Genomic DNA, 19,347 nt, shown 5'->3' on the forward strand with positions numbered 1-19,347 from the left:
CATATATTCACAATGATTGCTCTCAAAATTTGACATACATTCCTCCCAAACGGAAGGTAAAGTACCCAATAGCAAAATATCTCTCACATGTAGTGTGAACAAAGGTATAGATTAATCCACACTATGGTACTAGATAAAAGTTACAGTTTATTTGAATCATATTAAAAACATATAAAATACATAGCTACAAATCAAGAAAGGTGCAGTAAATCCACAAAAAGAGGGACATAAATGCCATAGGCAAATTCAAAACCCACATATGCACTGTCACCTATACTGGTGATAACCAACTACAAAGGCCACTATGGGTAAGTAGATGTATGCCAAAATGTAAGGGGCTACAACAAACCTCAATATAATAAAAAGTGTATAAGCAATCCCAAAAGGAAAGTAGCCCAAGAGACGCCTCCAGAAGAAGCAAACGCGAAACGCGCGTCGGGGCAGAGGGACGCCGAGGCATTCACCCGCACATACCACTAGGTAATTAATCCATATTTACCTCTACAGGCTGTTATTTCCGTCATAGCCACTTATGTTCGGGAGCACTACTACCCTTGGGCTACTTTCCTTTTGGGATTGCTTATACACTTTTTATTATATTGAGGTTTGTTGTAGCTCCTTACATTTTGGCATACATCTACTTACCCATAGTGGCCTTTGTAGTTGGTTATCACCAGTATAGGTGACAGTGCATATGTGGGTTTTGAATTTGCCTATGGCATTTATGTCCCTCTTTTTGTGGATTTACTGCACCTTTCTTGATTTGTGTTATGTATTTTATATGTTTTTAATATGATTCAAATAAACTGTAACTTTTATCTAGTACCATAGTGTGGATTAATCTATACCTTTGTTCACACTACATGTGAGAGACACATATAGACATACAGTACATACAACATACAGTACATACAACATACAGGACATACTCACCACACAGCTAATCCCCGAAGCCATCGATCACCTGTAAAAAAAAATAAAAAAAATAAACCAACAATATACTCCCTGATCCGCAGTAATCCATGTAATAATGAGTGTCCCATGACGATCTCCCATGGAGAGCTGTCACATCGGCAGATGCGACTACTCTCCAGGGGCTTCGGCGATACAATGACGGAAGGTATCCTTCCGCATTGTATCCATCCGCCACTGTGAGTACAGTATAGTTTATATAGTTGGAAAATTCTCACACAGCAGTGCCGTAAAGTGAGAAGCCATTGAACCCTCAGTGATAACACTGCAGGAGTCATTGTCTCCTGTCAGTGTCTCACTGGAGGCCCTGTAGAGCAGTGACATCAACTGATGTGACAGCTCTATAGGGGAGATAGTCGTGGGACACTCGTTATTAAATGTACTGCGTTGGTATTAAATGGACTGCGTCGGACCAGGGAGTATACTGTTGGTTTATCATTTTAAATTTTTTTCAGGTGATTAATGGCTTCGGGAAATTAGGCGTGGTTGTAAAATACTTTTTTCTGGCTGTGTCTATATTTATCTCTTTCACTACTAAAGGATTAGTAATGGATAGGTGTCTTATTGACGCCTCTCCATTAATAACTAGGCTTAATGTCACCTTAAAATCAAAGGTGACATTAATCCCATTTTACCACATATGCCACAGCTACAGGGCAGTGGGAAGAGAGTGGCTAAGTGCCGGAGTTGGAATTGGGGAGGGGGGGCAATATCCATGGCCCCTCTCTAGGCTATGAATATCAGCCCCCAGCTGTCTGCATAGCCTTTCTGGCTATAAATTATATGGGGTTGGTCCCCCTATTTTAAGAGCCAGTAATGGCTAAATATACAGCTGCGGGCTGATATTCGTAGCCTGGGAAGATCCGTGGGTATTACCCCTTCCTAGGCTATAAACATCGGTGTGTGTGTGTGTGTGTGTGTGTGTGTGTGTGTGTGTGTGTGTGTGTGTGTGTGTGTGTGTGTGTGTGTGTGTGTGTGTGTGTGTGTGTGTGTGTGTGTGTGTGTGTGTGTGCTTTTATTTAACTCTTTATGTACCATTTTATTATGTTTATTACTAAACATCGAGCTTGGTATTATCTATCTTTCTATATAAAAAAGAAAAGAGGGAGGCAGCACACCGTTTGTGGTGAAAAAGAGCTTATTTATCTTTCTATATATATAGATACAGTATATCTATCTATAGATATATCTATTTACAGATAGATAGATATATAGATAGATACATAGATCTATAGATAGATAGCTCTATAGATAGATCGATCTATCTATCTATCTATCTATAGATCTATAAATGGAAGTCAATGGGTGCAGAAACACTGGAGATCCCCAAAAAGAATTGATATGCTGCTGAAAATAAAACGCTGCGAATCCGCAGCATGTGCACAACTAATGTCAATTTCCCATTGACTAACATTGCTTGTGCACTACACTGCGGATTTAATGCAATTCCGTGCGTCCAAAAACGCAGTGTAAACACATCAGAATCTGCAACGTGTGCCACATAGCCCTGATGTAAGTCTATGCTGAGCCATCTAGTGTTCATTGCTGGAATAACACTATGAAATGTACTATTGCAGAGCCATCTAGTGGTCATTGCTGTTATAACACTATGAAATGAACTGATGTAGAGCCATCTAGTGGTCAATGCTGGTATAAGTTTATGAATGTGAAGCCTGGGTGGGTCATCCCGTATCCCAGCATGCCCTGGGGTGTAGCGTGTACTGGGGATTGGGGAAGTGCAGATCTGCAGGGAGGAGAGGTCCAGGTGCAGACAGGACGGTATGTGTGCAGTTCTGTGTCGCTGATATGTGTTACTATGGAGGAAACCCCTCTGTCCTATGCAGTTACAAAGGCAGGGAGGGGGCAGCCTTGTCCTGTTGCGCTTTTTGTTTTGCCCTGGTGACATTATTGCTGCTATGTATGTCATATCTGCTATATAGCTTGTCTAGATTGTAGCACTACAACTCCCAGCACTTCCATTTTGGGGTCTTGTCACCGCTTATCCCTGTTGTTTTTGTCTCTTCTTGGCAGTCTCCTTTACAGGTCAGGTTTATTGTTCTTGGATGGACAGTCAGACTTTAGTGAATCTGTGGGGGCGCCATTATTATTGCACGTCACGCTTTGCCCACCAGCGCCATGGCGGAGACGATCACGTGACGTTGCCCCCCACTCCGCTGTGAGGAGTCGCTACCCTGACACTTCCCTTATTTCTTCTTCCCTATTCTCCAAACTGTAAGACCGGTTTTCAGTAAGACCAGAGTTGTCATCATCCCTTCCCCCATTGTTTACCACGAAGAAGCCTCCATGATGACTGTTTCCATTCCTATACTCCTGCTCTTGAGGTTTATCCTCCAAGGAAGGACCAGTCTGATGTGACCTGTCCATAATCCCATCCTCTTCCTCTCCAGGTTCTGATCTCACTTACCTCTTCTAGGACTCGCCCCGCCATGTATATGCAGGTAGAAAACCGCACGGGGACCTTTCTTCATCTGAAAAGGAATCCCAGCATCCGCTCATGGTCGCTATTGGTCGGTGAGTTGCAGTTTAACTGCTAAATTACAAAATCTATCTTTTTTTTTTTTCTGAAAACCAACAAGCAGGTTAGTTGCTTGATCAGGAGATTTTTCCACGTGTGCGCTTTTTTTCTCTCTCTCTTTTCCTCTGCGCCATAACCTTTTTTATCATTAACGTAGTTGTATGAGGGCCTGTTTTTTACAGGACGAGTTGTAGTATTGATTGACCCCATAATGTACGTCAAAATGGGGAAAAAGAATTTCAAGCGGTAAAAAAGTGATGAACCCCCCACAAGTCCAGCATTGCGGTTTCTTTTTTTAATGGCACATATTGTGCGGTAGAAATGACTTGGTAACGAGATTCTCCAGGTCAGGTCGATTATGGCGATGCCAAACTAATATTATTAATTTTTTTAATATTTTTTTGTAATTAAAAATTTCTTTAATACGTTTTTGCTGTGAAAATTCCCCCAGTGTTTTACAGTATAAGCAAAGTGAGTGAACCGCACCCGACAAGAAAGCCGATCCAGGGTACGACATCCCAGTGGATGCGACATGCTAAATATTCGGTTAGGTCCATATATATTTGGACAGACAACATTTTTCTAATTTGGGACCAAAAGTAATTGGACAGATTCAATAATTTTAAATAAAATGTTAATTTCTAGTACTTGATTTATCTGCTTAATTGAGAATTACATAACGAAGGGATTGCCCACACATGTCCATGAAATAGCCTTGGAGTCAATTGTCCAATTACTTTTGGTCCCATTAAAAACAGGGTGGCACATGTTAAGGAGCTGAAACTCCTAAGCCCTTCATCCAATTTTAATGTGGATACCCTCAAATGAAAGCTGAAAGTCTGAACTTCAACTGCATCTGGATTGTTTTGTTTAAAATTCATTGTGGTAATGTCTATAACCAAAATTAGAAAAATGTTGTCTCTGTCCAAATATATATGGACTTAACTGTATGTGAATAAAGGATCTGTAAACGGCAACTTGCTGATGGTTTCCTCTTCTCATTTTGGATACAGCATTTAGTGTAAATGCATTGTGTGGTGTTACACCTACCTGTCCTGTTTCCTGTAGGAATCTCCTCGGTCGGCCTGGCCGCAGCCTATTACAGTGCAGGTAGGTACCGAGGAGAAGGACATCCCATCTTGGGCCCTGGTGCACGTTTATGGGTCTTTCACCAAGTCCTATAATCCTAAATCCGGAGTATTTCCTTTCCATACTAGATTCCTGGGCGTGGAAGTTGTTTTACGTGGCCGGATGCCTTTTTGTAGCCCTTCAGAATCTGGAAGATTGGGAGGTGAGCGCACGACGATCTGTGGGTTGTCAGACTCGTGACTTTTTGGGGGTTGAGCAAAGCCTGAAGAACTGAGGGCCCTTTTCATGTTAGGACACTTGTTCCTGATTATCGACCCGTGCAAACAAGGCAACGATCAGCCGACAAGAATTATACTTGTCATCGGCTCATCTGCTCTTCTAATTGCCATATTGGTATTTAACCAGTCCAGAATATCAAGACCAAAAGTACCGCCACACCGTGACCACATACCACCGAAGTGATCACTGACCATCAATAAACAAAAGCTACTGTACAAAGACTAACACCCTAAATATAAGAGACTACTAATACCGCCAGACCATAACCATATAATACTAGCATAGTATGGATATTACCGCTATAAATGTCTGTATATTGGTAGATACCAATTATACACCAGTGCTCTGTAGACTATATAGGTGTATACTGAACAGATAAATCCAGGGACACATCGCTTAGGGTCTCTGTGAATGGTCGTTCATTTTGCATATTCTTCTCCGTTCGGCCCAGACCGTCTTGACCGATTTCTCTTTCCAGAGCACGTCTCTGCAGAATTTAGCACACAGACGTATTAGACTCATTGCTTTCCAGCTGCCTCCTCACTTCACATTTCTAACTATCCAAGGTGTCGCAAGCAGTAGTAATACCTCTCCTGCCTTCTAACACAGTAAATAGAGAACTTTTGTGCCTCTATATGGTAATAATGCCCATATTGTGCCTCCATATATTAGTAGTATCTGCTCTGTGCCCCCCCCCCCCCCCGTGTCATCATACAGTAACAATGTTCACTCTGAGCCTCCCTTATAGTATGTGCCCTCATTGTGCCATCACCTTGTTATATTGCGCCTATGTTTCACCACACAGTAATGATGCCCTCTTTGCCTCACATAGTAAGTTTCCCAACTGTGCCTCCATTTAGTAAGTGTCCCCTCTGTTCCTCCATATAGTAATAGTGTCCCCCGGTTCCTCCATATAGTAGTAGTGCCCCATCTGTGCCTCAATATATTATTATTATACATTTATATAGCGCCATTTATTCCATGGCGCTTTACACGTGAATATAGAAAATATAGACAACATTAAACATGAGAAAAAAAAAAAAACACACGGCACACAGGTACATAAGGAGGGAGGACCCTGCCCGCGAGGGCTCACAGTCTGCAGGGGATGGGTGAGGATACACTAGGAGAGGGTAGAGCTGGTTGTGAGGCGGTTCAGTAGGTTGAGGATCATTGCAGGCTGTAGGCTTGTTGGAAGAGGTGAGTCTTCAGGCTCTTTTTGAAGGTTTCTATGGTAGGTGAGAGTATGATGTGTTGGGGTAGAGAGTTCCAGAGTGTGGGGGAAGCACAAAGCAAGAAGTCTTGGCTGCGGTTGTGGGAAGAAGAGATGAGAGGGGAGTAGAGAAGGAGTTCTTGAGAGGATCGGAGGTTGCGTGTAGGTAGGTACCGAGAGACCATGTCACAGATGTATAGAGGAGATAGGTTGTGGATGGCTTTGTGGATGGCTTTATATGTTATTGTAAGGGTTTTGAACTGGAGTCTCTGGGCGATAGGAAACCAGTAAAGGGCTTGGCATAGGGGAGAGGCTGGGGCATAGCGGGGAAACAGGTAGATTAGTCGGGCAGCAGAGTGTAGGATGGATTGTAGTGGTGCCAGAGTGCTAGAGGGGAGGCCAGAGAGTAGGAGGTTGCAGTAGTCAAGGCGGGAGATAAGGGCATGCACTAGTGTTTTTGCGGTGTCGTGGTCAAGGAATGTGCGGATCCGGGAAATATTTTTGAGTTTGAGACGGCAGGAGGAGGCAAGGGCTTGGATATGTGGCTTGAAAGAGAGGGCAGAGTCTAGGATCTCTCCGAGGCACCGGGCGTGTGGGACTAGGGAAAGTGAGCAGCCATTGACATTGATGGATAGGTCTAGTGGAGGGGTAGAGTGAGATGGGGGAAAGATGATGAATTCTGTTTTGTCCATGTTCAGTTTTAGAAAGCGAGCGGAGAAGGCTGAAATAGCAGACATACAGTGTGGTATTTTGGTAAGCAGGTGAGGTCAGGTCCGGATAGGTAGATCTGCGTGTCATCGGCGTAGAGATGGTACTGCATACCGTGGGATTCTATGAGTTGTCCCAGACCGAAGGTGTAATTGAAGAGTAGGGGTCCTAGAACAGAGCCTTGAGGAACACCGACAGACAAGGGGCGAAGTGAGGAGGTGGCGTGGGGAAGGGAGACACTGAATGTTCAGTCTGTCAGATATGACGAGATCCAGGATAGGGCCAAGTCTGTGATGCCAAGAGATGAGAGGATCTGAAGCAGAAGGGAGTTGTCCACAGTGTCAAAGGTAGAAGACAGGTTCGGGAGAAGGAGGACAGAGTAGTGTCGTTTGCTCTTGGCAGTTAGTAGGTCATTGGTGACTTTAGTAAGGGCAGTTTCGGTTGAGTGATGGGGTCAGAAGCCAGATTGTAACCGGTCAAAGAGGGAGCAGGAGGAGAGGTGGGAGGACAGTTCAAGATGGACGTGTTGTTCCAGTAATTTGGAGGCGTTAGGGAGAAGAGATATCGGGCGATAGCTAGACACAGAGGATCGGTCGAGGTAGGGCTTTTTGAGAATGGGTGTGATCTTGGCATGCTTGAAGGATGAGGGGAAGACACCTGTTGTGAGTGAGAGGTTAAAGAGGTGTGTTAGGGTTGGGATGAAGACCGTGGAAAGATTAGGGATGAGGTGGGACAGGAGCGGGTCGAGCGTGCAGGTGGTGAGGTGTGATCTTGACAGGAGGGTGGAGAGCTGGTCTTCTGCCATGGTGGAGAAGCTGGTTTTGGAGGAACAGGGCTGAGCAGCCAAGAGGGTCATAGGGCGCTGTGGGCCAAGGCTTTCTCTGATTGTATCGATCTTCTGTTTAAAGAAAGAGGCAAAGTCTTCAGCAGAAATGAGAGAGGAAGGAGTAGAGTATTGAAAGTGTTGAAAAGCTGTTTAGGGTTGTGAGACGGAGGATATGAGAGATAAGAAGTAGGTTTGTTTTGTGGCAGTGAGTGTGGTCTTGAAGCTGGCGAGGGACTGCTTGTATGCAGTGAAGTGGTCGGCAGAGCGGGATTGCTTCCATCTCCGCTCAGCGATCCTGGAATCCCGTCTCCATTCTTTGGTGAGGCTGGTCAGCCAGGGCTGTCTGAGTGTACGAGTTTTGCTGTGCATGAATGGGGCGGCCAAATCGAGTGTTGCCATTATTGCGGTGTAATAAAAAGTGGCAGCATCATCTGTGTCATGAAGGGGGGCTATGTCTGTAAGAGGGAGAAGGGACTCAGAGAGTGATTGTAAGTTGAGATGTTTGAGATTTCTGCAAGGGTGAGTGAGTTTGTGGAGTGGAGATTGCACACAAGGAGAGGAGAGGGAAGAGAATGTCAGTAGGTTATGGTCAGACACGGGGAGGGGTGAGTTAGTGAGATTAGTAAGGGAGCAGAGGCGGGTGAAGATGAGGTCCAGTGTGTGGCCACCTTTGTGAGTGGCCTCAAAGGACCATTGAGTGAGGCCAAAGGAGGCAGTCAGTGATAAAAGTTTAGAGGAAGCTGAGGTGGAAGTGTCAATGGGGATATTGAAGTCACCCATGATGATAGTGGGGGTGTCAGCGGAGAGGAAATGAAGTAGCCAGGTGGTGAAGTGGTCTAGAAAGGTGGGGATGGCTAGTTCTGGGGGGCGGTAGATGACAGCCAGCTGGAGGTTGGAGGGGGAATAGATGCGGACGGAATGCACCTTGAATGAGAGAAGAGTAGCGAAGGGTGGTGGCGGGATTGGAGTAAAGGAGCAGGTGTCGGACAGGAGCAAACCAACCCCTCCACCACGTTTGTTGCTGGGGCGAGGGGTGTGAGAGAGGTGGAATCCGCCATAGGAAAGTGCAGCTGGAGAGGCTGAGTCAGAGGGGGTGAGCCAGGTTTCGGTGATGCCGAGGAAGGAGAGTTTGTTGGTGATGAAGAGGTCATGGATAAATGGCAGTTTGTTGCAGATTGAGCTTGCGTTACATAGTGCTCCCGGTAGGGGAACCGGGGGAGTGGGGGCTGGATGAATGGGTATGAGGTTGTAACGGTTGGGAAAAGGTGGAGGGGATCGTGGCGGGGGGTTAGAAATGAGTGTGGGGATGTGTTGAGGGGGTCAGGGGGGGGTAATAGTGCCCCCATATAGTAATAGTGCCCCATCTGTTCCTCTATATATACAGTACACACCAAAAGTTTGGACACACCTTCTCATTTAAAGATTTTTCTTTATTTTCAGGACTATGAAAATTGTAAATTCACACTGAAGGCATCAAAACTATGAATTAACACATGCGGAATTATATACTTAACAAAAAATTGTGAGACAACTGAAAATATGTCTTATATTTTAGGTTCTTCAAAGTAGCCACCTTTTGCTTTGATGACTGCTTTGCACAGTCTTGGCATTCTCTTGATGAGCTTCAAGAGGTAGTCACCGGAAATGATCTTCCAACAATCTTGAAGGAGTTCCCAGAGATGCTTAGCACTTGTTGGCCCTTTTGCCTTCACTCTGCGGTCCAGCTCACCCCAAACCATCTCGATTGGGTTCAGGTCTGGTGACTGTGGAGGCCAGGTCATCTGGCGTAGCACCCCATTACTCTCCTTCTTGGTCAAATAGCCCTTACACAGCCTGGAGGTATGTTTGGCGTCATCGTCCTGTTGAAAAATAAATGATGGTCCAACAAAACGCAAACCGGATGGAATAGAATGCCGCTGCAAGATGCTGTGGTAGCCATGCTGGTTCAGTATACCTTCAATTTTGAATAAATCCCCAACAGAGTCACCAGCAAAGCACCCCCACACCATCACACCTCCTCCTCCATGCTTCACAGTGGGAACCTGGCATGTAGAGTCCATCCGTTCACCTTTTCTGCGTCGCACAAAGACACGTTGGTTGGAACCAAAGATCTCATCAGACCAAAGCACAGATTTCCACTGGTCTAATGTCCATTCCTTGTGTTCTTTAGCCCAAACAAGTCTCTTTTACGTGTTGCCTGTCCTTAGCAGTGGTTTCCTAGCAGCTATTTTACCATGAAGGCCTGCTGCACAAAGTCTCCTCTTAACAGTTGTTGTTGAGATGTGTCTGCTGCTAGAACTCTGTGTGGCATTGACCTGGTCTCTAATCTGAGCTGCTGTTAACCTGCGATTTCTGAGGCTGGTGACTCGGATAACGTATCCTCAGAAGCAGAGGTGACTCTTGGTTTCCTTTCCTGGGGCGGTCCTCATGTGAGCCAGTTTCCATGTAGCGCTTGATGGTTTTTGCAATTGCACTTGGGGACACTTTCAAAATTTCCCAATTTTTCTGACTGACTGACCTTCATTTCTTAACCCTTTTCTGACCTCGGACGGGATAGTACGTCCGAGGTCAGATCCCCCTCTTTGATGCAGGGCTCCGGCGGTGAGCCCGCATCAAAGCTGGGACATGTCAGCTGTTTTGAACAGTTGACATGTGCCCGCAATAGCGGCGGCTGAAATCGCGATTCACCCGCCGCTATTAACTAGCTAAATGCCGCTGTCAAACGCTGACAGCGGCATTTAACCGGCGCTTCCGGGCGGCCGGAAATAAGCGCATCGTTGACCCCGTCACGGGGGTCAGCGATGCTTCTGTATAGTAACCATAGAGGTCCTTGAGACCTCTATGGTTACTGATCCCGGCTAGCTGTGAGCGCCACCCTGTGGTCGGCGCTCATAACACACCTGCATTTCTGCTGCATAGCAGCGATCTAATGATCGCTGCTATGTAGCAGAGGCGATCCGAGTTGTGCCAGCTTCTAGCGTCCTATGGAGGCTATTGAAGCATGGCAAAAGTTAAAAAAAAAAAAAAAGTGAAAAAAAATAAAAAAAAAATGTTTTAAATCACCCCCCCTTTCGCCCCATTCAAAATAAATCAATAAAAAAAAAAATCAAACCTACAGATTTGGTATCACCGCGTTCAGAATCACCTGGTCTATCAATAAAAAAAAAAGCATTAACCTGATCGCTAAACAGCGTAGCGAGGAAAAAAAAATTGAAACGCCAGAATTACGTTTTTTTGGTCGCCGCAACATTGCATTAAAATGCAATAACGGGCGATCAAAAGAACGTATCTGCACCGAAATATTATCATTAAAGACGCCAGGTCGGCACGCAAAAAATAAGCCCTCAACCGACCCCAGATCATGAAAAATGGAGACGCTACGGGTATCGGAAAATGGCACAATTTTTTTTTTTTTAGCAAAGTTTGGAATTTTTTTTCACCACTTAGATAAAATGTAACCTAGACATGTTTGGTGTCTATGAACTCGTAATGACCTGGAAAATCATAGTGGCAGGTCAGTTTTAGCATTTATTGAACCTAGCAAAAAAGCCTAACAAAAAACAAGTGTGGGATTGCACTTTTTTTGCAATTTCACCGCACTTGGAATTTGTTTCCTGGTTTCTAGTACACAACGTGCTAAAACCAATGATGTCGCTCAAAAGTACAACTTATTTCGCAAAAAATAAGCCCTCACATGGCCATATTGACGGAAAAATAAAAATGTTATGGCTCTGGGAAGAAGGGGAGCAAAAAACGAACACGGAAAAACGGAAAATCCCAAGGTCACGAAGGGGTTAAAGTAATGATGGCCACTCATTTTTCTTTATTTAGCTGCTTTTTTCTTGCCATAATACAAATACTAACAGTCTATTCATTAGGACTATCAGCTGTGTATCCACCAGACTTCTGCTCAACACAACTGATGGTCCCAACCCCATTGATAAGGCAAGAAATCCCACTTATTAAACCTGACAGGGCACACCTGTGAAGTGAAAACCATTTCCGGTGACTACTTCTTGAAGCTCATCAAGAGAATGCCAAGAGTGTGCAAAGCAGTCATCAAAGCAAAAGGTGGCTACTTTGAAGAACCTAGAGTATAAGACATAATTTCAGTTGTTTCACACTTTTTTTAAGTATATAATTCCACGTGTTAATTCATAGCTTTGATGCCTTCAGTGTGAATTTACAATTTTCATAGTCATGAAAATGCAGAAAAATCTTTAAATGAGGTGTGTCCAAACTCTTGGTCTGTACTGTATATATATATATATATATATATATATATATATATAGTAATAGTGCCCCATCTGTGCCTCCATATAGTCATGGTGCCCCATCTTTTCTTCCATATAGTCATGGTGCCCCATCTGTTCCTCCATATAGTAATGGTACCCCATCTTTTCCTCCATATAGTAATGGTACCCCATCTTTTCCTCCATATAGTAATGGTACCCCATCTTTTCCTCCATATAGTAATGGTACCCCATCTTTTCCTCCATATAGTAATGGTGCCCCATCTGTTCCTCCATATAGTAATGGTGCCTCCATATAGTAATGGTGCCCCATCTGTTCCTCCATATAGTAATGGTGCCCCATCTGTGCCTCCATATAGTAATGGTGCCCCATCTGTTCCTTTCATATAGTAATGGTGCCCCATCTGTGCCTCCATATAGTAATGGTGCCCCATCTGTGCCTCCATATAGTAATGGTGCCCCATCTGTTCCTCCATATAGTAATGGTGCTTCAGTATAGTTGATCGTGCCCTGGTCAACTGCCAGGCCAGCTCATCAAGCATTTGCCAGATAGGCTGTCTGGGCCCTGATTGACGTATCTTAAAGGGATGTATCCATCTCATCATTTCTGCCATACATTTATTATTGGTGATGGGCCCATCACAGGGACCCACATTGACCTCAAGAATGGGTTCCGGTTGCACACAGCCAGTGGAGAGGTGGCTGTGCATGCGCGTCTCTTCATTCATTTTTATGGGACTTCCAAAAAGTTGCCAATTTGGCATGTGCAATTCTTCTTTCCCACAATATGTGACACTCCAATACCCGTCCAATCCTGTCATCAGTGGTATCGCCACCTTAGGTCTAACATGTAAGGGCACCTATAGGCGGCTTATTCTAAATTTATGACTGTGCGCATTCAGTCTCTAGGTTGATGTTCTTCTCTCTTCCAGGAGGCCATATTTGATAAAAAGGTGGGGAAGGTTGTCCTGAAGACCTTCAACTTGTACAAGAAAATACTCACGTTTTGTAAAGGAGGTCAAGAGGAAGGTAGGCGACGAGTAGGTTTTGGTGTAAATTCACACAACTTGTGGGTCTGAACCATGTTCTGTCTCCTAGTGGTGGTCCTACTGAAAGAGATCCGAGACGTCAATGTTGAGGAGGAGAAAGTACGATATTTCGGGAAGGGCTACCTCATAGTCCTGCGTCTTGTGACGGGTATCTCCCACCCTCTTACACAAAGTGCCGTCTTGGGAGGTAGAAGGTGAGTTCTTCAAGGTTTTCTCTACCGAACTTTTAACCAGTGAGGTTCCTCATCTGATTTTTTTTTTCCTCCGCCAGTGATGTGGAAGCGGTGGCCAAGCTTCTCACCACCTTCTTGGATCTCGACCTAGCAGGATTTCGCTCCCGAATCGAGGAGGAGAGCAGTGACAGCGAAGAGACTTTAGATAAGGAGGATGAATGAGTGGCCCATAATATGGACCACCAGCGTAATCCAGGCAATTGGGCCGACCAAAGCCAAAAAGTTGGAATTTTTTTTAAAGATTTTTTTTTTATTGCATTTTAATCTTGCACTATGCCTAACCCTCCATCATCGGTGCCTTAGTTGCGTCCAAATATTTATTCTATTAAATCCAAATGCAGTTCAGTGTTAATTGTCCACTAGGGGGAGCTCATCGTATTTCATTTTCTAGATCTATGACACATCGCGAAAATCCCAAATATTCTTAAAAAAATAATCCTCCAATTGTTTTTTTTTTTTAAGATTTTTTTTTTTTTTTAGAATATTTAGGAAGGATCAATGGAACATACACTGTGCTGTCCTGTCTTAGAAAAAATATATATTTATTTTTGCCTGAAACAGCACCACTCTTAACAACAGGTTGTGTCTGGTATTGCAGCTTTGACCATTGTTATGGCTGGCAATCAGGCAACACAGCGTGCAGTAATCAGCGCACATACAGAGATCTGGCAAAACCCCAAAACAATAGGACGAGCTCTGAGACGTGGAATCTCTGTAGACTGCAGTACCTGAACTGTCCTCACACAACTGGAAGCAGCAGTGGATTGCGCCTATCACTACCTATGCAACTCGGCACTGCCTGAGGAGCTGACTAGCCTGAAGATAGAAATACAAGCCTGACTTACCTCAGAGAAATACCCCAAAGGAATAGGCAGCCCCCACATATAATGACTGTTAGCAAGATGAAAAGACAAACGTAGGAATGAAATAGATTCAGCAAAGTGAGGCCCGATATTCTAGACAGAGCGAGGATAGCAAAGAGAACTATGCAGTCTACAAAAAACCCTAAAACGAAAACCACGCAAAGGGGCAAAAAAGACCCACCGTGCCGAACTAACAGCACGGCGGTGCACCCCTTTGCTTCTCAGAGCTTCCAGCAAAAGATAATAACAAGCTGGACAGAAAAAACAGAAAACAAACTAGAAGCACTTATCTAGCAGAGCAGCAGGCCCAAGGAAAGATGCAGTAGCTCAGATCCAACACTGGAACATTGACAAGGAGCAAGGAAGACAGACTCAGGTGGAGCTAAATAGCAAGGCAGCCAACGAGCTCACCAAAACACCTGAGGGAGGACGCCCAGAGACTGCAATACCACTTGTGACCACAGAATTCACAACAGTACCCCCCCCTTGAGGAGGGGTCACCGAACCCTCACCAGAACCCCCAGGCCGACCAGGATGAGCCACATGAAAGGCACGAACAAGATCTGGGGCATGGACATCAGAGGCAAAAACCCAGGAATTATCTTCCTGAGCATAAGCCTTCCATTTGACCAGATACTGGAGTTTCCGTCTAGAGACACGAGAATCCAAAATCTTCTCCACAATATACTCCAATTCCCCCTCCACCAAAACAGGGGCAGGAGGCTCCACAGATGGAACCATAGGTGCCACGTATCTCCTCAACAACGACCTATGGAATACATTATGTATGGAAAAGGAGTCTGGGAGGGTCAGACGAAAAGACACCGGATTGAGAATCTCAGAAATCCTATACGGACCAATAAAACGAGGTTTAACTTTAGGAGAGGAAACCTTCATAGGTATATGACGAGAAGATAACCAAACCAGATCCCCAACACGAAGTCGGGGTCCCACACGGCGTCTGCGATTAGCGAAAAGCTGAGCCTTCTCCTGGGACAAGGTCAAATTGTCCACTACCTGAGTCCAGATCTGCTGCAACCTGTCCACCACATAATCCACACCAGGACAGTCCGAAGACTCAACCTGTCCTGAAGAGAAACGAGGATGGAACCCAGAATTGCAGAAAAATGGAGAGACCAAGGTAGCCGAGCTGGCCCGATTATTAAGGGCGAACTCAGCCAACGGCAAAAATGACACCCAATCATCCTGGTCAGCGGAAACAAAACATCTCAGATATGTTTCCAAGGTCTGATTGGTTCGTTCGGTCTGGCCATTAGTCTGAGGATGGAAGGCCGAGGAAAAAGATAGGTCAATGCCCATCCTACCACAAAAGGCTCGCCAGAACCTTGAGACAAACTGGGAACCTCTGTCAGAAACAATATTCTCAGGAATGCCATGTAAACGAACCACATGCTGGAAGAACAAAGGCACCAAATCAGAGGAGGAAGGCAATTTAACCAAGGGCACCAGATGGACCATTTTAGAAAAGCGATCACAGACCACCCAAATGACAGACATCTTTTGAGAAACGGGAAGGTCAGAAATGAAATCCATCGAAATATGTGTCCAAGGCCTCTTCGGGACCGGCAAGGGCAAAAGCAACCCACTGGCACGTGAACAGCAGGGCTTAGCCCTAGCACAAATTCCACAGGACTGCACAAAAGCACGCACATCCCGCGACAGAGACGGCCACCAAAAGGATCTAGCAACCAACTCCCTGGTACCAAAGATTCCTGGATGACCGGCCAGCACCGAACAATGAAGTTCAGAGATAACTTTACTAGTCCACCTATCAGGGACGAACAGTTTCTCGGCCGGACAACGATCAGGTTTATTAGCCTGAAATTTCTGCAACACTCTCCGCAAATCAGGGGAGATGGCAGACACAATGACTCCTTCCTTGAGGATACTCGCCGGCTCAGATAACCCCGGAGAGTCGGGCACAAAACTCCTAGACAGAGCATCCGCCTTCACATTTTTAGAGCCCGGAAGGTATGAAATCACAAAATCAAAACGAGCAAAAAATAACGACCAACGGGCCTGTCTAGGATTCAAGCGCTTGGCAGACTCAAGATAAGTAAGGTTCTTATGATCAGTCAAAACCACCACGCGATGCTTAGCACCCTCAAGCCAATGACGCCACTCCTCGAATGCCCACTTCATGGCCAGCAACTCTCGGTTGCCCACATCATAATTACGCTCAGCAGCAGAAAATTTCCTGGAAAAGAAAGCACATGGTTTGAACACTGAGCAACCAGAACCTCTCTGTGACAAAACCGCCCCTGCACCAATCTCAGAAGCATCAACCTCGACCTGGAACGGAAGAGAAACATCAGGTTGACACAACACAGGGGCACAGCAAAAACGACGCTTCAACTCCTGAAAAGCTTCCACGGCAGCAGAAGACCAATTAACCAAATCAGCACCCTTCTTGGTCAAATCGGTCAATGGTCTGGCAATGCTAGAAAAATTACAGATGAAGCGACGATAAAAATTAGCAAAGCCCAGGAATTTCTGCAAACTTTTTAGAGATGTCGGCTGAGTCCAATCCTGGATGGCCTGAACCTTAACCGGATCCATCTCGATAGTAGAAGGGGAAAAGATGAACCCCAAAAATGAAACTTTCTGCACACCGAAGAGACACTTTGATCCCTTCACAAACAAGGAATTAGCACGCAGTACCTGGAAAACCATTCTGACTTGCTTTACATGAGACTCCCAATCATCTGAGAAGATCAAAATGTCATCCAAGTAAACAATCAAGAATTTATCCAGATACTCACGAAAAATGTCATGCATAAAAGACTGAAAAACAGATGGAGCATTGGCAAGTCCGAACGGCATCACCAGATACTCAAAATGACCCTCGGGCGTATTAAATGCCGTTTTCCATTCATCTCCCTGCCTGATTCTCACCAGATTATACGCACCACGAAGATCAATCTTAGTAAACCAACTAGCCCCCTTAATCCGAGCAAACAAGTCAGAAATCAATGGCAAGGGATACTGAAACTTAACAGTGATCTTATTAAGAAGGCGGTAATCAATACACGGTCTTAGCGAACCATCCTTCTTGGCTACAAAAAAGAACCCTGCTCCCAATGGTGACGACGATGGGCGAATATGTCCCTTCTCCAGGGACTCCTTCACATAACTGCGCATAGCGGTGTGTTCAGGTACGGACAAATTAAATAAACGACCCTTAGGGAATTTACTACCAGGAATCAAATCGATAGCACAATCACAATTCCTATGCGGAGGAAGGGCATCAGACTTGGACTCTTCAAATACATCCTGAAAGTCCGACAAGAACTCTGGGATGTCAGAAGGAATGGATGACGAAATAGACAAAAATGGAACATCACCATGTACTCCCTGACAACCCCAGCTGGTTACCGACATAGAGTTCCAATCCAATACTGGATTATGGGTTTGTAGCCATGGCAACCCCAACACGACCACATCATGCAAATTATGCAGTACCAAAAAGCGAATAACTTCCTGATGTGCAGGAGCCATGCACATGGTCAGCTGGGCCCAGTACTGAGGCTTATTCTTGGCCAGAGGTGTAGCATCAATTCCTCTCAACGGAATAGGACACCGCAAAGGCTCCAAGAAAAATCCACAACGTTTAGCATAATCCAAATCCATCAGATTCAGGGCAGCGCCTGAATCCACAAACGCCATGACAGAATATGATGACAAAGAGCACATTAAGGTAATGGACAAAAGGAATTTGGACTGTACAGTACCAATAACGGCAGAGCTATCGAACCGCCTAGTGCGTTTAGGACAATTAGAAATAGCATGAGTAGAATCACCACAATAGAAACACAGTCTGTTCAGACGTCTGTGTTCTTGCCGTTCTACTTTAGTCATAGTCCTGTTGCACTGCATAGGCTCAGGCTTACTCTCAGACAATACCGCCAGATGGTGCACAGATTTACGCTCGCGCAAGCGACGACCGATCTGAATGGCCAAGGACATAGACTCATTCAAACCAGCAGGCATAGGAAATCCCACCATTACATCCTTAAGAGCTTCAGAGAGACCCTTTCTGAACAAAGCCGCTAGTGCAGATTCATTCCACAGAGTGAGTACTGACCATTTTCTAAATTTCTGACAATATAGTTCTACATCATCCTGACCCTGGCATAAAGCCAGCAGATTTTTCTCAGCTTGATCCACTGAATTAGGCTCATCGTAAAGCAATCCCAGCGCCTGGAAAAATGCATCAATATTACTCAATGCAGAATCTCCTGGTGCAAGAGAAAACGCCCAGTCCTGTGGGTCGCCGCGCAAAAAAGAAATAATAATCAAAACCTGTTGAATAGGATTACCAGAAGAATGAGGTTTCAAGGCCAAAAATAGCTTACAATTATTTCTGAAGCTCAGGAACTTAGTTCTGTCACCAAAAAACAAATCAGGAATCGGAATTCTTGGTTCTAGCATCGATTTCTGATCAATAGTATCTTGAATCTTTTGTACATTTACAACGAGATTATCCATTGAGGAGCACAGAGCCTGAATATCCATGTCCACAGCTGTGTCCTGAAGCACTCTAATGTCTAGGGGAAAAAAAAGACTGAAGACAGAGCTAAGAAGAAAAAAAAATGATGTCAGGATTTCTTTTTTCCCTCTATTGGAAATCATTGAATAGGCTCCTTGTACTGTTATGGCTGGCAATCAGGCAACACAGCGTGCAGTAATCAGCGCACATACAGAGATCTGGCAAAACCCCAAAACAATAGGACGAGCTCTGAGACGTGGAATCTCTGTAGACTGCAGTACCTGAACTGTCCTCACACAACTGGAAGCAGCAGTGGATTGCGCCTATCACTACCTATGCAACTCGGCACTGCCTGAGGAGCTGACTAGCCTGAAGATAGAAATACAAGCCTGACTTACCTCAGAGAAATACCCCAAAGGAATAGGCAGCCCCCACATATAATGACTGTTAGCAAGATGAAAAGACAAACGTAGGAATGAAATAGATTCAGCAAAGTGAGGCCCGATATTCTAGACAGAGCGAGGATAGCAAAGAGAACTATGCAGTCTACAAAAAACCCTAAAACGAAAACCACGCAAAGGGGCAAAAAAGACCCACCGTGCCGAACTAACAGCACGGCGGTGCACCCCTTTGCTTCTCAGAGCTTCCAGCAAAAGATAATAACAAGCTGGACAGAAAAAACAGAAAACAAACTAGAAGCACTTATCTAGCAGAGCAGCAGGCCCAAGGAAAGATGCAGTAGCTCAGATCCAACACTGGAACATTGACAAGGAGCAAGGAAGACAGACTCAGGTGGAGCTAAATAGCAAGGCAGCC

General features: G+C 45.0%; 1 protein-coding gene across 2 annotated transcripts; it reads left to right on the plus strand.

Moving 5' to 3' along the window:
* The first annotated feature begins 2,634 nt into the window (after positions 1–2,634).
* On the plus strand, positions 2,635–18,321 carry CYBC1 (cytochrome b-245 chaperone 1). 2 transcript variants are annotated; one of them, XM_069750667.1, is made up of 7 exons: positions 2,635–2,751; positions 3,381–3,504; positions 4,577–4,618; positions 4,726–4,799; positions 12,809–12,905; positions 12,975–13,119; positions 13,197–18,321. In XM_069750667.1, the coding sequence occupies exons 2-7, from the start codon at positions 3,420–3,422 to the stop codon at positions 13,318–13,320; spliced, it is 567 nt and encodes a 188-aa protein (XP_069606768.1). In that variant the 5' UTR covers positions 2,635–2,751; positions 3,381–3,419; the 3' UTR covers positions 13,321–18,321. The 2 variants fall into 2 exon arrangements, with proteins under 2 accessions (XP_069606768.1, XP_069606767.1); XM_069750666.1 differs by having other exon boundaries at positions 2,647–2,751; positions 3,407–3,504; positions 13,197–17,102.
* Positions 18,322–19,347: the final 1,026 nt, after the last annotated feature.

This window comes from Ranitomeya imitator, chromosome 2, assembly GCF_032444005.1.
Source record: "Ranitomeya imitator isolate aRanImi1 chromosome 2, aRanImi1.pri, whole genome shotgun sequence".
Taxonomy (NCBI): Eukaryota; Metazoa; Chordata; class Amphibia; order Anura; family Dendrobatidae; genus Ranitomeya; species Ranitomeya imitator.